The 20,068-nt window shown below is 41.5% G+C and overlaps 1 protein-coding gene across 2 annotated transcripts; it reads right to left on the reverse strand.

Annotated features, from left to right (window-relative positions):
- Positions 1-1,047: 1,047 nt before the first annotated feature.
- CA2 (carbonic anhydrase 2) lies at positions 1,048-18,583 on the reverse strand. Of its 2 annotated transcripts, XM_055703581.1 has the most exons (8): positions 18,331-18,541; positions 17,559-17,756; positions 16,069-16,131; positions 7,017-7,135; positions 5,473-5,565; positions 4,655-4,717; positions 4,238-4,393; positions 1,048-1,907 (listed from the first exon to the last, which is right to left on the reverse strand). In XM_055703581.1, exons 1-8 carry the CDS (start codon positions 18,362-18,364, stop codon positions 1,788-1,790), a joined length of 846 nt encoding a protein of 281 aa, XP_055559556.1. In that variant the 5' UTR covers positions 18,365-18,541; the 3' UTR covers positions 1,048-1,787. The 2 variants fall into 2 exon arrangements, with proteins under 2 accessions (XP_055559556.1, XP_055559557.1); XM_055703582.1 differs by lacking the exon at positions 16,069-16,131 and having other exon boundaries at positions 18,331-18,583.
- Between the last annotated feature and the right edge of the window lie 1,485 nt (positions 18,584-20,068).

The raw sequence follows: 20,068 nt of genomic DNA on the forward strand, positions 1-20,068 counted from the left end.
TTCAAACCTCAGCCATTCTGTAACTCTGTAAGGTGTTTTGTCTTGGCTTGCTTCAACAGCTTTAGGCCACAACATACTGGATTCATAATTCTAATCAGGCCTGCAGGTGACACTCAGAAATGTGTTCAAAACACTCAACATGAAGAACCTGAATCAGTTAGCACAGTTGTTGGAAGAGACAAGTACCTCCATAGCTACATTCAGAAAAGCTGAACTTAGAACAATGACGTGTGACAAAAGAACATTTTGGCTTTCTGTTCTGTTTTTGGGGTTTGGTTTGGTTTTTTTGGGGGGGTGTGTATATGTTTTCAGTGGGGAAGCTTTTCAAAGGGATAGATGTGACAGTGTTTTCTGGAGATGTTTGTATGCACTCTGAGAAGGATCCATTCCCATTTCACACATTTCAAGGTCCCATGAGTTTCAGAACCTAGCCCACCAAAATCTATCTTACCAAGTGACCCCTGATGGGGTAGGAAGCTTGTAATAATCTGCCTTAAAAACTAGGACCAGAACCCAGTGAGACGAGAGATTTGAAGATGGCTTTTCTCACTACAACCAGGGACTGAGAAGGAGGGTAACCCCTCATGGTATTGTTTGGATCCTGTGTATCTAGAACAGATATATATTTAGGTATCTATCGCATATGTGCTCATGAAACACAAGAAATCAGCTAGCAAGGATCCAGCAATGGAAGTTAGTGGAAGCTATTGTGTGCTTAGCAACATTTCTGTTGAAAAAATCCTCTGTTGAAATCATTTATACAATATGATACTGTGAAGCTAAAAACCAAAGGCTGGGGGGACAGCCTTGAAAGATGTGGACTAATTGGAGAAACTGATTGAATAGATGCTCTGCATAAAGATGAGGCACCTTGCTTTTTGGCTAACAAAATTTCCTAGCATATCCATATAGGTTTGCATTCATCTTCAGTGTCATTGAAACTAATTCCCAACGTATTAGATGTTTAGTAATTATGTTTAATATGCAACAATACAAACAGATTAGTGACTCATTTCCTAAATTAAAATAACAGCATGGAAGCAAAAATATAAGTATAGATTTATTAGAGAAGTTATCTAAAATACAATATTATTTTCCTCTTTAAATTAGAGCATATATTATTTCAATGAAAAGTTATTTTGTATTATTCCTATGGTAATAACAACTTTTAAAGGTAATACTTAATTTAGGACATTTTAATTAAAAAAGTCCAACACTACCATTAAGACATAATCAAGGTTGTTGATAGCATGGGTAAAAATGTAAAACAGTCTCAAAAATATTTACATGTCAGTTTCTTAAAATCTAAGAAGTCTCATTCTCAATAGTCATTTTTCTTTACTTTCCAAAATACTTTTTTTCCTAAATCATACCTAGATTCTGTATTCCTGTGCTTTTCACAAAGCTTCAAGTTTAGTTAGTTATGTGTACTATCACATCAGTGGATGAGGTTTCTTAAAATGGCTTATTTTGTTATCATCATATTCTCTCCCAAGTAGCCAACATACTGTTATACCAAAGTGTAAGTAGCAGTAATAGTCACCAAAATGCACACAACCACCACCATCACTCCATGCCTCCCCCAACCCCCACACCTTAAGAACCCTTTCCTATTTGGCCAAGAGCCTTTCACATTTCATTAGCTGGCGTTTCAGATGCAGAGCAAAAGAAAGAACGGATCTGGGAGACAAGATGTTGCCAGGGCACACAAGGCAAAGGTTTGATTTGGGCTTAGCAAAAGGGGCTCCTCACAAACACAGCAATTTCTAACACGCTCAGCACTGAGGTTACTGGAAGGAAGCTCTGACTTCTCTGCTCTTCAAAGGCTGACACGGGCGCCAGTTGTCCACCATATGGCACACAGGCTCATTCTCAGCACTGAAGCAAAGGCCACGGAGTTTGCACATCTGTGGACAAAGGCACAAACATCCTAAATGCATACTCTTGTTTCAGCAGGACTATTTGATTTATACACCCTGGGCTTGAGCCAGAGGTCCAATTCACACTTTTGCCAGCACTAATGGTCTAGAGATGGTGTCACCACCCATATGTCTTTGCATTTCCATCCACACCATTTCCTGCCCCTGACACGGGCTCTCCTGTCCACAAAACACCCTAGCAAGAAGAACTAAGAGAGCACAGAAAACAAGGACATAGGCACACATTTCCTGAACGCTGCGCACACAGAGTTGTTTGTCCTTGATCCCGATCAGAATTGAAAGCCTTTCAGAATCCTTTGCAAGTTGTATAGTTTGGGCTCTTTTGAAACTTGCATTTTTTTAATTCAGTTGAAATTTAAAACAAAAAAAAGAAGACAACCTTATTGTTGGGTCAAATTACAGCAACCAAATTCATTACAGATATCTTGATTTTCAAATACTGTGAGAGGGAAAACTATTTCACATCAATAGGAACATACTGTAGAGTTTTAGTACTTGCTTGTAAAAGTAAAATTGGTGTTTCCACAGTATGATGTAATAAAAGCACCTTTATATCTAAATGGGCATCTCCAAAACTAGTAAAAAGACTGTGCCAAAATAGTAACCCACCCAAATGTGATCTCGCACAGCTGGAACTGCTGACAGAAACACATAGGTGGGATACAGGATTTCATGCAAGTCAGGCTGCAGGCCAGGCTTTCCCTTATTCAGGGAGGAAGGCCCCCAGCGGTGACCAGCCCAGGAGAGGACTTTACCTTCACAACTGACCAGAACTAAGTTTAGAGCTCCACCTCTGCCAGGAACTCCTGTGTCACTATAGCAAATAACAGGCTCGCTGCACCATGCTGTAATATCCAGCATTTATCGACCTTTGGAAAAACAATTTCATTAAACCCAGTGTCAATACTCAACTTTATGGTTTCTTGTTTTGATCAGTTTTGGAACGAAAAGGCAAGCTGCCACACACACTGTTTTGATCTCACATCCATCTTTGAAATGTCGATGGTAATACGGAGAGGGGTGTGTGGGAGAAACAAGTGGTGTCTTTTACCACTTGTAGGTGGTTAAAGTAGGTGTAGTAGGAAAAACAACTCTATTTTGGTGAGTGTGCTCCTGCCCTATAATAAAACCAAACTGGCAAACCCTGGATTATCAATAGCAATACCAGTAGTTCAGAACAAGTTAACAGTGTCAACTTTAATGCTCCCTTGCAGTTTAATGGTAATCACTGCTGTAATTATTACTTCCGATAGTTTTCCTGTCTTTTATTCTATCTTTTATTACCTTAAGTCCCACAACAACTCAGTTGCGCATTTTTCACATCAGCTGAATAAAATCCCTAGAATTACGTGTATATTGTTAGCATGCCTGCCATTGATAAAAGGGATTTAAGAGTCTGAAGGGTAAACTAGAGCCCTTCAGGGCTAGTTTATATTTATAGGCTCTAGATTCTATTTATATCTCCCAAGCACACAGATGCAAACCCAAGGGTGGAATCTTGCCTCTATCTAATTTCATTAATGGATGGTGCAGAAAGCTAGGGCCTGGAGTGATTTAATCTGCACAAGCTCCTTCCTACTAGGAAGATTCTATACTCCTCAAGCTGCTCAACAAAATAAAGGATTTTTTCAGGCAGCAGACTTCTGGAATCTGCAAGTTTTGCCTCTTCCAAACAACACAGTTTTGTTAGGATTGTCACAATTCTGCGTGGGATTTCCCAGTCTGTTCTGTGCTGAACAGAACTTGTAAAATGAGCTCCGTGTCCTGGAAATGCTGGAAGATCAACAAACCAACCACCGATCTACAGTGTGAGACTGTGGATGCAGAATACATGCTCTTCAGATGCTTGGTAAACATGGTATTTTCAGGGCTAGTATACCCAGATGGTGATGTGTGCATGTACAGCAAACCTGCTGATGCTCACAATCCATGCTAGACTAACTCTGCATGTGCAAACGGTCCTTTCATGCATGCTGTAATTTTCCCAGATTTTTACCACATGTCAGCTCTAACCATGTATCTGGAAAGCCTGATTAAGTTTTTAAAACCCCCAAATTTTCCCTGGATTGTGTCCAAACGGAAGACAGCCTTACATTTTACAGCAAACTATATCCACACATAGAAGCAGGGTCCTGCCAAAAGAGGCTAACTAGTTCACACATATTTTTCACATGTGATACCCTGCATAGCTGTGCAGTAACACAAACTACCACTTTAAAGATCACCAGGAGGGCTGAACTGAAGCAATCAGTATGACTCCAGTACACACCTACTGGCATCACCCACTGCAGACCTACCTGCTCGGGGCTGACAGTGATGGGCTCCTTCAGAACGTGCCAGATCACACATTCGAGCAGTGGGGGAGTGGTCAGTGAGCCGGGGTACGTCCAATAGTCTCTGCATGCAGGAAGCAGTCCAGTGGGGTCAAAGTTTGTGAAGGAAGCTTGCTTCCCCTACAATAAAGAAAGCAGATGAACTAGCATCAGGGGAGAGACCACAGACACACCCCGGGCTTGCAGTAGTAAAGTCTCCTATGGGAAGCTCCATGTTATGAGAAAGGCAGAAATGGAGTTTGGCATGAAGTGCTGAGTGCCTCCTACAGTACATTTGGGATTAAAGACTCTCAGCAATGTATTTCTTACGTTATAAGACTTTCAAGACATTGTTTCTCATTCAACATCAACATTCTCATCGACACAGAGGGCAAATATTACCTTGGTTTGAATGGAGTTCAGAGCATCCACAACCTTCTGTATTTCAGGCCTGGCATTGCCTACCTGTAACACAAACCATATGAAAAGAAAACGATCATGCACTGTCACCGATACCTTTAGTTTTCTGTTACAGTTCTCAAGGAAACATTTTCCCAGCAACATTTCATTACATAACGGGAGTATTACAGCAAAAGTTACTGGAACTGTCTCTGTAAAATCATGCCAGTTGACAGGAAGCACAAATGGATCAGCCAAGGACACTGGACAGAATTAAGTTATTTACATCTACAGTGTGTGGATTTCTTTTTGGACTTGAGCTGTTCTTTTTTCATAGAAGTCACCCTCCTAACAGAACACAGCGAGGCCAGGAGAAAGCACACACTGCTGGGGCACAGCCACCTTCTCCAACCAGCTGTGAAGACAATTCAACCAAGACAAAATGCTCTGGACATTTAACAATGACAGGAAAAGGAAAATAGGTGTTATTTAAGCTGGTTCTACTGCAGATTCATACACACTGAATGTGTCTCTGTCATCACCCTTCACTGATAAGAATTACGGCAGTGTCACTGCTGTGATGATGGCAAGTATGCTGTTATAGGGCTGCCACAGTGATGAATGGCAGTCATATTTCATGACCGGTGTACAATTTTTATATGTAGAGAAAGCCAAGAATTTGGAGCACCACCCAGTTCGCTATGGGTTTAGGCAGTATAGAAGTGCTGCCTCATTCTGTATTTTAGGCTGTCAGGTCCCCCTGCAACACAATGAACATACTGGACTCATCCAAATAATACAAAGGAAAAAGTTTAACTTACCTTCATGAAGATGCCTACCACAGCCAAACCATCAGGGTGCTTCACAGCTTCAGCAAATTTACCATATTTTTCTTTCCAGTGAACAATATGGAGCTAGGAGCAAGAAAACAAGAAGCACTATTATTCCATCCACAATATTTCACAAATGAGAATGCAGGGAAGTGATTTATTAAACATTAAGAGCAGATGGCATTTTAATGCTGAAATTTAAAAACTTTTGTGTACAGTTAAGAATTTGTTGAATCATTCATCTATTTCCAAGTTTCAATTAAGCAAAGAGATTTTTGTCATGCATTTTATTTTGCTTCTCACTCTTATTCCTAGGTGAGTTTTAATTGCAAACTGTGGATATATCATTCCGCGTTTAGTCTGGTAAAACTCCTGTTATCTTCAGCATGAGTTTTTTCTGCATGCAGCCTTTAAGATATTGATGTAGTATTTTAATGCTATATATCCTGAGGTTCTTATCCACACTGAAATACATGACTGCCAGTGTGAGAAGGAGAAGAGAAGACACATTAACTACAAATCTGACCTGCAATCTAGACAGTTTTTTAAAAAACAGTCCTGTACTTTTCTGGAAAGCCTTTGAAAAGAGTATGAAATAAATCTGCAGGTCACATTAGCCAGGATGTTGCTTTATTTTTCATTTCCAAGTTATTTCTTAAGTTCATCTAGCTGCTTCCCCATATCTGCAAGTCAAGCTCAGCAAGTAATTGTGGTACTCAGAACAGATATAAGCCAACAGCAAGCTGCTCAGATAAGACAAAAGCTACTTCTACCTCACGACAACACAACAGAGCCAATGAATTTGTCAGGTCATTTCTTTTATCAATCAATGAAAATCACAAGTATGCTCAGAAAATGTGTATTTATGAAAGGGTTAAAAGTCTGTCACAGCTTCCAGAGGCAGATTTCTAAACAGGGGACAAGGAAAAGCGGGACACAAGGCGCTACTCCATTTCTGTAGTGAGACTGTAATACAGAGTCTTAAAGTTGTTCAAGGGACATCTGGAGTCTTAAGGATATTACAAAGAGCACCTGCACCTGCAAGGTCTCACTTTGCTGTCTGCCCTCTTCACAGCTCCCCTAGCTCCTTTGCTACCAAAAGGTGAAAGGGGCTGCCCCAAAATTATTCTGTTGTTGATATAAATGTCTCTGATGTTAAAAATTTAAGCCAGGAAAAGAGGATATGTGTGTGTGCAGAGGTGCTGCAGTTCTATTTCTTTGCCATTTTCAAGAGTCAACAAGAAAGTGGGGAAAACCAGGGATAATTAATGTGGGTTTTTTCTGCTTCTGTAGTTTCTTTGACATGAAGTAGCTGAAAAAACATAGTAATTATAAAAGTCCTCCAATTCTAATCTCTGCTCTTGCAAGTAGGTCCTGGGGTGGCACCGTACCAAAATCTTCTGTGGTAACCTCCACAATCTCTTGCCCTATGAAGATCTGTAGAGAAGTTGTTAGTATGGCAGAATATTGAAAAATAAAATAAAACAAAACAGTCATTATACATAAAAGACTGGAGAAGTTCAAGCATGTCCTACCTCTGCATCATACTTCACACCATCCAAAGTGTGCTCAGACCCTTGGCCCTCACAGGATCCCCAGTGAACGTGAAATTGTGCCAGCCTGTAGACTCCATCCAGCGCTCCTCCTTGCAGCACTGCAAAGCAAAGAGCCTCTATTAGCATCTCCCATAGCCTTCCTTATTGACTCTTATTTCAAACTGGAACGTCCACCTCAAGTCTTCCAAGTGAATTACAGCTCATTGCTCTACATGCTGCCATGCTACTCCAGATCAACTTAAAAGGTACATTGCTGCAATATGACAGAATTAATAAATAAACATTTAAAAACATCAGTGACTTTACAGTGAGCATCTCATCAGCGATTTAACAGGCATGCTAATATTACAGCTGACGAGGGGAGAGCTAAGGATGTAACTTTTCTGTCACCAAATAAATAAAAAAAGGCCAAGAAAAAGAATAGCCTTTGTAAGAGGCCCATATAGAGTTATTCTATGGAACTGCACTTGGAGACCAAATAATCTTTCACTTACTAATGTATTCTGTCCCTTCATTTTAGACACTTTATCCATTTAGCGCTTAATCCTGCAAATCCTGTGACAGATCGAATTGAGTAAAATGCTTTTGGTTCCAAATTAAACCTAAACACCTGTTAGCCATGGGTTGCAGCAAGGTAAAGCTCTAGGTACAGTGCAAGGCATTGTAGAAGTGTGAATTCAAATCTCTTGGCCCTCCCATCTTTTACTCCTCAAGAATGAATTTTTTAAAAAATGGTGATTAAAATGTCAATGCCTGCAGAGACAGTTTTTGAAATACAGATTGGAAATGAGGCATTTACTTACACTCTCCACTACCTGACATTACCCCTGCAGTGGGACTGCTCTAAGTGGAGTGCCCAGCCACACTTTCAATTATACAGGAGTGAGCTCCCCTGAGCTCCCTTACGCTGTTAGTTTTAACCTTGTACTTAAACTGTGACCAATTGCCATTACGATATGCAGGATCAAGCCCCATTACTGTAAAAAGCTCAAGGCACAGACAATGTCTTCTCCAGTGCAGCATAAAGCACAGAACAGTAACAAATAGTTCTACTAAATAGAGCTATTTATCTAAGTTATTAGAGCAAGGTTTCGCACTGGTTTGTGGTTGGTTTGGTTTTGTTGGTTTTGGTTGGTTTTGGTTGGATTTTTTTTTTTTTTTTGCTAAGTGTCTCAAATTCACAATTAAATCTTCAGGATGTTAATATTTAAAAAAAAATTTACAATGTAATTTGAAGTGTCATATATCGTAGAGATCAATTTATATATATACATATATATCTATATACACAATAAAGTGACAGAAGAGTGGTGACACCAGATATTACATGTAAGTGTGCTCTGTGTATGTGCCACAAACAAAACAGTTCTGTGGAGTAAAGATGCTTTCCTCTCAGTCTGCAATTAGTCTAGACACTATTACAGTACGTGCATGTGTGAAAATATACATCAAATGCATATAGGAATAGGTCACTGTCTGTTCAGGTTTCAATAATTCTGATTATATGCAAGCATAGACAACAACAGCTGTGGATACTTGGCAATGAGGTGAGAAGGATTTCAGTAAAAAACGGGAATACATCAAAATTAAATACAAGATTTCTACAAAACACATTAATTTCCACTTGTGTGCCTTACACATGCAAAATTTGGGTTCATTGGACAAATTCAGCATTTGCCTGGGGCTCCTGTGGTAAATACATTTAGAAGACTCCCAACATGTATTTCTATCTGGAAATGTGAATATATGTTCCACTGCAGTCTTTGTAATTTCTGATACTGTAGCCAACACTGAACAGTCAACAGACCAAGACTTGCCCTACCTATTGCCAAGCTATGTGACACAAAGAAGAATAGCTACTTAAAGTAATTAAATAGGAACATATCTTATTCTACTTCTATGTTTCTGCACGTGCTGGTTGCCAAGAAGCATAACTGTTTCAAGCACAAGGACTACAAACCAGAATACCTTTTTTTTCAGAACAGTGACTGTGAATGTGCATTAGATCCTTTGGAAAATGAAGTAATAGGTTGCTATGTCTTTACAGATGCAAAATCGCTTAATCCACACAATACCACGTTTCATTTAAAAATGATGCCATGGAGTTGCAATGTTTCAGTTTCAGTTCCTTTGGCTAATGGACTTGCTGCTCATTGCAGGTACAAATGGACCGAGGTTCCACCATTCTTCAACCTCAGAAAGCACTAGCACAGCACAGGTTAATCTGCCATTATCGATCAATGGAAAGCATGCTAAAAAGCAGAATCATGCAATCTTCTTAAATCCATTTGCAGTGTTGTTTCTTTACACAAAGTTTGCTCTAGTCCCATAAAACTCAACAGATGCACAAAAATCTCTTTGCAATTTTTGCTTACTTTTCTCATTCTGTGGTTCTCAAATCCAGCACTAGCTTATTTTGACTCACAGCAGAGCATTCAAAGAAAGTAATAATTAGATTAGTGTGAATGAATACAAATTCAGCAGGCTTAATTACAGAACAGCCCTTCTTGTTCTAGCCTATATTAAGCAGCTACTTTTTTAATACTTCTCAGCCTTTCCAAAGAAGTGAAATTTAGAATTAAACTTAAAAGGTAAAGTAGAAATGTTAGAGCTTCTTTTTTTTCCAGCACAAGCTTTTTAAAACCATGAATAAATGCTACCAGCTTTTCCAAATTAAATGTTCACCAAGAATCACAGCAATATTCACACTGGGAACTTTCCTGTCCTTGTCCCATGTGATGTGAACATCGATTCAGGCCATATTGACAACACAAGTCCAACCTTTCCATCCCCTTTTTTTGAGTGATGAGGAAATTCTGATCCATATTTGAGCATTTCATCATTATCTCCCTCCCTTTTGAAATTAATATTACTGAAAACAATCCTGGAAATACCTACATAGCTGTGTTCCCTTTTATTACATAGCACAGCTTCAGATGCAGGCTGCAGACAGCACAAGCCAACCTGGAAAACACGTTCTTTTCATACAGATTCAACCTACTCAACACAATCTACGTCATAAACTGGTTTCCATGGATGTGTAACAGCCCAGAGGTGACAGCTTGAAAATACAACTTTTTTTCTATTTAGCAGTTATTTGAAATGTTACAGTGACAAATTTGGAGCTACTTTGCTTAGATTAAGAAATGGTAACGGTTTTCAACCTTCTACCCTTTACTGGAGAAGTTATACTAGTAACATCCAGTAATTATATTGCACTGTTATTAAATGATCTCATAACATTTTCTAAATTAGGTGGACATAAGTATTAGCAGCATTAATTTGGAAAGTCAAATAACCACACAAACTGTTCCATTTATTTACATCTGTAGGATTTCTTGGATAAAGAAGGCAAACTCGATTTGTCTCCATTATACTTTCTTAGGATATTTAGAAACACATAGAAATCAAATGACATTTTGCTGCATTTGGGACAGCTGTTTACTGAGGCCACACAACTTCACTGTTCTACTGAAAGGCAAGTCCCTGGGTAGTTACCCTTCCCACGCAGAACAGAACAGCTTTGTCAAAAATACCATGGGCCACTTCATACCTTTTTTCAGGAAGTGGCAGCATACACATCTGTGAATTTTTGCAGGAATACTGTGGAATTACTGTCATTTAGTTACCTCCTATGGGACATTCTCTCTATACAGAGCAGGAGGCTAATAAATCTCATCAAGGCAATAAACCTGTCAAGGAAATAATCAAAATGGCTGAACTACAAGATCATTTCATGAGTTAGAATGAATTCCAAGATGAATTCCAGAAAAAAATCTACAAACTCATATGGTAAGAAAAATACTACTCTAAAGTTTGTTACTCCGAGAGAATGCAGAATGAGAAAATGTTCTTCAAATGGAAATAACTGACAGCAAAGCTCCTTCCAGCAGTTAAAATAATGGGTCCACTACAGCACAATGGATGTCCAAAGCTCTTTAGTTCTAATTAGTTCTAATTGACATTCCACCAAACAAAAACCTGGCAGCAGGACATTCAAGCATCTACCTTTGAGGACAGCCCTCTTGCACACACGTTGCTTTGGCATAAAGAAAACCATGATTTTGTATCAGCGTACAGTAGATGTGCACGTATATATGATGTTCTAGGTACATATGTAAATATATGCATAGTATATACATAAGTGTTAATGTTTTGTAAGCTTTTGTGTATACACAGACATCTGTATGATAGAAAACACGCCTTGAGGAGACAGAGTAGATGAAGCATTACTTGAGAAAAACAGTCTTGAGCACCATGCACTATTAATGGCACAAAAAATGGTTCTTATAATGATGCTCGGGGATTAGCCTTGTGTTCTTATGCAAGGATGGACTTCCCCATCTGACAGACTGAAGAGTTCAGTTAGGGTGAGCTGTCACTTCTGTGAAACGTGGAGTACAGAGCGTCACATTTTGTGAGATGTTGCCTTCCTTATGTTATCTCTTTCAGACATTCCTCCTAGGATGCTGTATCATGGCAAGCAAGAGAGCAAGACAGCACACAAGCATCTGACCAGGGGATCATACTTGCAGAAAACATCTGTAATGTGCTTCACCAAAAGAAAAACTACGTAACTGGTATCTCATAAGAAAAAAACCCACCCTACTCTGTCCTTGCTAAAGGGTTAGCCTGATAAGGCAATAAGGATGTTTCACAGAGATAGACCAGAATGAAACACCTGCCAAAATGCAGCCGGTCTGCAGACTTGTGTATTTGCAGCGGTCATTGGTTCTGATTCACCTCAGTTGAACTATTTCATCCAGACTGGGTAGCAGCCAGGGAGACTCTGACTTGCCTAAGGATACAAAGCCATTTAGGTTCTTAACTTCCCTCCCACTCCCTGGGACCAGTGGAGTTTATTTCTCATGTAGTCTCTTAAATGGAGATTCCCCAAGAGTCATAAGGTTGCAGTACTGAGTCCCTGATCAGCCTTTGATCCTCATGTTTCACACCACATGAGCTGACAATGACTTCGTAAGAGTTGGAAGCACTAAAATTCTTTTAAAAGTAATAATGGGTTTAATTTCTGATGGCAGCAGCTGTAATTCTAATCTTAGTGACTGCTTACAGCACTGAAAATTGTGTACCGACACGGTGCTCATACTACGTAGAGATCTAATGAAGGATCAACGAACTTATAGCATGAGCGTTGCCTCTAAGTACACATCAGTCCCTCACGCCTGTAAGTAAATGAACAAGCATATCGGCTGGGGCGAGTAGTGACATCTGGCACACAGCTTCATTACATCTTAAAAATAAACTTTCCCAAGTGGCCTTAGCTGATAACAGCCGACTAGTTTCTCCTGGTTTTGCACTAAAAGCGCCTCAAGAGGAGGAACTTAAAAGAAGGGAAGGAAGTTGCCATGATTTTTAAATGCACAATCCATGTCAAATTTCTGCTCAGACGTTGCATGTTAAAAAAAAAAAATTAAAAAAAGCTGATGTAAGTGAAGGGCACTTTGGGGCTCTAAAATGAAATGAAGGCCTGAAACATGCAGGACTGATCTCAAGCCCTCTCATCTTCCTTTCCAGTTCCCAGAAGCACTAGAGCTATTCTCAAGTCACTTGCTTACGTAGGGTTTGCAGCTTCTGGTGACCCAAGTTCACAAGAGAAATGACTTAAAGATCACACACCCTCTGGGACCTCGGACTTTCTAGCCAAGCAGTGCACAAAAGTACTTGTGACACATAAGCAGGTGTCTGAATACAGTCCCTTAAAGCTATAAGCAATCAGTTCACTGATTTATGATTCCAGAGGGTCATTGCATTGCTTAGGCTATACTGCATTGTGGCCCTTCAATCCATGACTGCATACTGATAACATGCAGTATTATTCTGGCATAGCTAATATTACATCTTTGGAACTTGGAAGCCTAAAAATAGACCAGTGGCAGTGACTTTGATTAAGAGTTGTTCCTTAAAGACGGCAGACCTCCGTGTTTCTTCCTCCATTTACCAGCTGAGGTGGAAGTGCAGGAAAAGAGCAACAGTGGGCACAACTTTCAGAGTAACTCATCAGCTAATGCACTGGCTCTTGAATAACCAATGTAACAAAATAAATTGGTTTGTGTACAGCAAGTCATAACTCAAGGCAGCCGAAGCATCCTCATTAATATTTACCATTATAGGAAGAATTGGGTAATGTATTTGATTACAACTACTGAAAGCCTCCCAAGGGGTGCTAGCATCCAAGCCAGTACAGTATTTTCATTTCCCTAGGTCTCTCTCAATTTTACAGTTCTACTATGATTTAATATTTGCAAAAATATGAGATTTACTTGGGACCCTGTCTGGAATTTCAATATTCTCTCTAGCTCAGTAGCAAGGAAGGAAAAGGAAACAACTAAGACACTGATCCACAAGCAGACATTACCAGTACATTTAGTAATGTCTCTAGAGCCTTACACCGTAGCTGCAATTCACTTGTGCCAGGTTCTAGAGATAAAATACGATATTCTAAAATTCTTGTTATGAATAAGTTAATTGCAGATTTACTTCTTCCTTTTATATGTTCATCAAAACACAACATCAGAAAACACAGAATACAGTGCCTGCTGCCGTGTGCACTTCCCATTTGAACCTCAGGTTTTAGGTGATTTCTAAAAACTTTTCTGGGAAACCTACATAGAGAACATATTGTAAGTATGTTACAAAATCTTCTTCAGACTCTTGAGGTTTTCTTGAGCAAAGTCACTTCCTGTGGTTTTACAGCTCTGAGAAGTCACTCTTTACTTCTGTCTTCTAAAGCAAGTGAAACAACACACGTGTCCTTAACAGCAGACTATAATATGAAGCGCTTAATATGATAAAATAAGTACCCTTAATGAGACACTCCTTTGCTGTAAAGGTCCTGAAATAAGGTGCGTTATCAGTTATCGGCACCATTTACTTCACTTATATGTGGAAGGTCATGTCCCAGGATATAAGAGTGGATGAACCTGAATTTGGAGGGTTTTTTCCTAGTGACACATATCATAGTGATTTTTTGGTTTTATTTAAAGTTACAGAAATGTTAAAGATTTATGCCTACAAATACTTTAATTTTCACTACTATTAAGACAGTGGACATGAACTAAGAAAGCAACTAAAGCTGCCAGAACTGAAGGAGAAGGGAGACGAACTAACAACTGGAAGAGGAAGTTCATTGTTCACTTTCTACATACAAATCCAAAAAAACATTCCGAAAGACTGCAAGGAAATGAGACAGAAGATAGCCTTTTATCCAAGAGAAAATAATGGAATTTCAGCAAACAAAAAAAATGTTCATAAACATGGCAATGCTGGCTTGTGAATTTTCTTTCCATACACCATTTCTACCAACCAGCAACTGAAATATGAAGGGGCTTCACCTTGGGAATTGACTGAGTGCTCAGAAGTGTATTCTAGAATATAACATCTGTCACATAACCCAAGAAAGAAATTTGAAGGCTGTACTACAAGAACTGAAATTGAAGATTTGGGCGTAATTGCTTAGGAAGAGGGGTTTTCTAAGCATGGATAGTAACATCTAAGCATATCTAGGAAAATTAAAAAGAAAGTAAAAGTCAGGTTCTAAAGATATCACAAGATGTTAACATCATTTCTCTGTTAAAACATCATTGTAAGCAAACATTGTATAGGACATAGGCATAATTACAACCTCCATCAAGAATTAGGTCATTAAAGCTCCACCTATCAGTAAAGAGACCTAAGAGCAGAGAAGAAAACATTTTCTTTTGTGAAGATACATTAGTCACATAAACTGCACATAAATTACTTTTGTTTAAAAAGTTAAACTTTTATTTTACATCCTTACTATGCTACAGAATATAGAGGGGATATAATTTCAAGAAAACCCGTTTTTTCTTTTAGATTTTTAGTTTTTCACAGATACGGGCAGCAGCTTTATCCTACATATTTTTGTATGTACAGACATAATGTAACAAATATACATATTGGGAGAAGAGCCTTTTATTTAAGGAACAACAATTTACATCAAAATTTTTTATGATTCCAATATCTACTTGTTGTTACTTATGATCAACAGTATTCACATTACATGTTTTCTGAATAGAAGACCTAAGTAACAACTACTTTCAAGAATTTTTATCCAAACATGCATCTCAGCTTTCTTACTTATTTTTACTATGCTATTACTACCTGTTATTTTTTTATTGCAAGAACTCATTTTGCATACTCTGAAGAGCAGGAGTCAAACAGACTTTAATACCTAGAACTGCTGTGCAATTTACTTCAGTGTCGTTAGTTACGAGCCTGAAGATTCTTAATGAATGGATCTCCTACTAAGTCCTGAAGATCGCACACAAACAATATCTCATTACTTAATTTTGTGCCTACTACCACAGATAATTCATACTGCATATGGGACAGCTCATAGGAGCAAGCAATACAGTCTGTGGGAAGCATTCACAGGATTTTCTTCCATTGTCTTCTGTAAAATATACCAGCACATCATATACTCTCACAGTTTCGCCTTGTGACTGTTGCATAATGTCTAACGAAGAATTTGGTACACACATTATAGTTAGTCTCAAATTCAGAAACGGGAGTGAATCAAGCACAGTCAAGTCAAAGACAGCTCTATTTTGTGTAAGGAAAGTAGGTTACCTAGTTAACTGCATACAAATGAAGCCATTAAGTGTGCTGCCAGGTAGATCCCATGCATTGTAGTTTTCAATAGGAAGTGGGATACTGAAGGATCCACCCTTACCTGGCTTCACAGAGATCTGTTTAATGGTGAGGGTTTTTTCCTAAAGAATAAGCAGTTTCTGATTCACTAATAGAGCTACTGAGAATATTTCTACTTGCATCTCCTGTCCTCCCACTCGGAAAGCTGTGTCACAGCGTATCTGTCAGAGGATCCCTGTCACAGATGTTCTGGTTCTGCACTGACTTTTCTCATAAAGAGCATTCTTCCTACAAACATTTCTTTAGATTATTGTATGTTCTTGCCATTTTTTCCTCCCAAATTACCCAATACAACCTAATTTTCACTATCTTTCCAAACTTATGCACACACAACTCAAACCTGAACCTGTTCCCCTTGGGTTCAGTAATATCAGGATGACAGCAAGAGCAGACTCGCACGTATCTGTTGAAAACATAATCCCTTTTATTGTACTCTGAATCATTTACCTTATTCCCCATAACACTGGTAAAATGAACATGCATTCAGCTCTTTTAGCTCCTCAGTGCTTCAGAAAAACAAACACTAACAAGTCAGAATACCTTTTTCTTTTTTAAAAACCATGCAAATATTAATGTGGATGCTCTGTGTGAATTATGCATGGACCCGTGTATTCATATAGCTGCGAAGACTTACAGCTGGCCACTTAATACTGTTCAGTATAAAGACTGTAATTAAAACAGAGTCAAAATCTTAATGCAATGCTGCATACCTGTTATGCGGTTACATTACCTGCAAAAACCTCACATTTTTAGGAAGCACAGATCATTTGTTGTCGGCACCATTCTCTAAATGGCATTGTTAACAAAACGCTTAGGAAAAATAGGGCACTTGCTCAAGCAAGTTGAATCATGCAGTGTCTACAGAAGGCAGAGACAACGGGATTGGTTTTGCTATCTAAATGAAAAACAGAGGCACATTCATTGTAGCAGGGCTATGACTTCTGCAAACTCAACCAGCTGAAAAAATACAATTAAAAGACAACCTACAAAACCCTTGTTGCAAGTGCAGCTTGGATTCCATCTGCCCATTAATGTGGCCATTCCTTTCAGAAAAGATTATTAAAAGGTTTCCAGGATTCAGTACTTAATTTCACCACACAGTACGATGAACAGCAAGATGCTGTGGAAGGACTGGCTGCTAGCAAACTTTGTAGGAATGTGTCAGACACATTATCTTTATCTAGAAAGCCCAGCATCAAGAAATGTCAGGGATAATGCTTGTTTAAATTACAAAAGAACAAAGAGGTATTTCTGAATCATTCCTCTGTTTCTGTACTAACCTGGGAGCATATTGGCTTCAAAAATATGAAATAATATTTTGATAACCAAAGAAACTATTTTCAAACTATTTCTACTTCAAGTTGTTAACTGTAATCCTTTGTTATTCTAAGGCAAATTTCTTCCTGTGATGTATTTTGCCCCTTCTTTTAACCATTTGTTCGGTAGTTTATGATGAGCTATTGAGCTATGCCTGAAGTTGTTCAAATAATCATCTTTTTTTTTTTCCTTTTTCTTCTCTCCACAGCTGAGCCTTTCTACAAATCCTTCCGATTTAAACAAAAATAAAGCAATTCACTTTTCTGGAGTTTAGATTAAGGCAACTCAAAACTGCCTAGTTTTCTTCTAACGGAAGCTCAGTTTCCCTCTAGCCTAAAGGAGCCCTGTGGGATGCTGAATCCTTAAGGGCTCAATCCTGACCTTACTGCAACCGAAACACTTCGGTCTTTTCTTGTCTTTAAAAAACCCCTATGCCCTCAGTAGGCATTTCAGTAGCTGTGTCAGTAGCTGGGTCTCCCATCTCCACCCCTGCACACGAAGATGAAATCTCACCTGACTTGTTGGAGGAATCATCAAACTCCACGTTGAAGGAGTGCCCGTTGTTGACTATGTTTCTAGCTGTGCTGGCATCGTAACTGAAGCTGAGAGGCTTCAGCGAGGAGTCGTACTTGGCGGACTTGCTGCTAATAGCAATAGGGGACTGGCGCTCTCCATTGGCGATGGGGAAGTGCTCGTGCCAGTGAGCAGGTCCTGCAAGACAGCGTAAAGCAGCTCAGTGGGAAAAGACAGGAGGCTCCAGGGACATAAATGACAGCCCGCACTCCACTAGCATCAGCACTTAATAATGTAGCATCCGCGCAGGGTGCCAGTGCTGGCAACTGAGGCGAGGTGCAATCCCACCTGGGGACCAAGGCAGGGCCCACAGCGGTCCCTGAGCCTTGGAGGCTGACGCTGGGGTTTTACCGGGGAGTCCTTCCAGAGGCCACCCCGTCCTGCTGGAGCAGCGCCCCGTCCTCCCCTCTGCCTTGAGCCTTTACCGAAGTAAAGGAATGACAACAGGGAAGGAGATGCTCCGGGCGAGCCGCGCGCCGCGCCGCCGCGCCGCTCGGGCGCAGGTGGCATCTCAAGGTTAAAAGAAAAAAGAAAGAAGAAGAAGAAGAAAAAAAGAAAAATAATAAAAGCAGGCAGCGCCACCCAGCCCGTTCCCGCTCAGGGCAAGGGCTCGGCACGACGCGCAGCGGGCACGTCCCGGGCGCGGCGAGCGGGGACCTGCCGGCAGGTGTCCCGTGCCGTGCCGGAGCCCCGCACCCCGCCGGGCACTCACCGTCGTGGCTGCCGTATCCCCAGTGGTGGGACATGGTGCGCGGCCCGGCTGCGTCCGCGCAGGCTGTCGCAGCGCCGTGGCCCCGGCGGGCTCTCAGGGGCTTTTATAGGCTCTCGGCAACTCCATGCCCTTCTCCGCGGCCGGAGGAAGGGGTGGGGAGCGCGGGCGGGGGCGGAGGGAGACTCCGCTGGGGGCGGAGAGAGCGGTCCCTTTTAATCCGCGATCCGCCGCGGCCGCGGAGCTGCGCCGGGCCGGGCCGGGCCGGGCCGGCAGCGCCCCCGGGAGCCGGGCGGCACGGCGCGGCCGCAGCCAGGGCGGGCGGCGTGGGGGCGCCCCTCCCCGCATTGCGCACCTGAGGGCGCCCGGCCGCTGTGCGGGGCGCTGCGGGGCGCCGTGACCTTGGGGAGGTGCCGGGGGCCGCGCGGCGGGTGCGCGCCTCCGTGCGCCGGTGCGAGCGAGGGAGCGCGTGTCTGTCCGTGCGCGCGTGTGTGTGTGCGCGCGGCTCGGCGCGTGTGCGGGGCCCGCGCCGCGGTCTCGTGCTGCGCCCTGCTGGGGGCGGAGTGAAGGGCCCGGCGGCCGGCGGGGCAGGCAGCGGGGGGGGCGCCGGCACCCCGCCGCGCCGGGGGGCTGAGTCCTGGGCGCCGGGCTTCGGGGGGGATTAGCGGGGATTTAGAGGCGGAGATCAACGGACTTAGCGGGGGGGGAGCTGCGGCCGCTCATCAGCAGAACGAGGACGCTGTTGCTTATTACCGCACAGTGCATTTTATTTTTTTCCTGATCGCTTTCGGAGGAGGCGGCCGGTAGAGCGCTGCTCGCGTTCGCTTCTTAACACTCAGGAAATACACACTTATCGTGAGAGCGCGTCGACTACCGCTCCCGAGGATGGACTTGCGAGAATAAAATTGAGCAATGCATATTTCGGATGTTTTTATATTGCTCAACGCTCTGTGCTTTGCCGCCGGACAGGGGGCCCAGCCCTCGCCGGCCCCTTTGCGAAGAGCCGAACCGCGGCGCTGTGCCGGGTCCACGTGCCCCGGCGGGGCGGCCGCCCCCCAGCAGGAGCTCGCACCCGGGCGGGTTTGCAGGTGGTCGCTTTCCAAGGCTTCTCAGTGTCCTCTTGCTCCGAGCAATTTTTGGTACGGGAATGACATTGTGACCGTAGTATTGGTTTATCCCATTTTCCTAAGACGGCTTATTCAAACACGGGTCTAATTTTATTATGTTGCGGTTCAACCACAGGGGTCTAAATTCTGCTGTCGGTGAGGTCATTGTGAACGTAGAACACCATGACTCCATCATTTACATTCAACATTGTAAAATATCTGTCATTTGTTTTTATTTGTTAAGCAGGGGGGGAAAAGTCTATTTGTACAATGTGGTTACTGTTGCTAATAGCCGAAGAAACCACCTGGGAAATTGCTTATAAAAATTAAAGGCATTTATCAGTCCCCTTTGCATATAAGCAGAAAATATTTAAAGCTTATTACTAATAAACACAGTGTGCATCCTCTCGCATTTGCATGCCTCTACTCAAGATGGTTTAGCGACCACAAAATGGAAATGTGAAGGCAAAACTGTGTACACAGAAGTTTTTCAGAAGTGGCTGTGGTGTATGTGATGTAGCACAGCAAACAGAAATGCACATTAGACATTTATTAGGAATTCCATGTTTGCCCATTATAGATACTTTCCAGCAATCACTTTTTAAGTCTGCTGGTTGTGCTGTCCAAGTCTCTCA

This window comes from Falco cherrug, chromosome 3 (assembly GCF_023634085.1).
Source record: "Falco cherrug isolate bFalChe1 chromosome 3, bFalChe1.pri, whole genome shotgun sequence".
Classification (NCBI taxonomy): Eukaryota; Metazoa; Chordata; class Aves; order Falconiformes; family Falconidae; genus Falco; species Falco cherrug.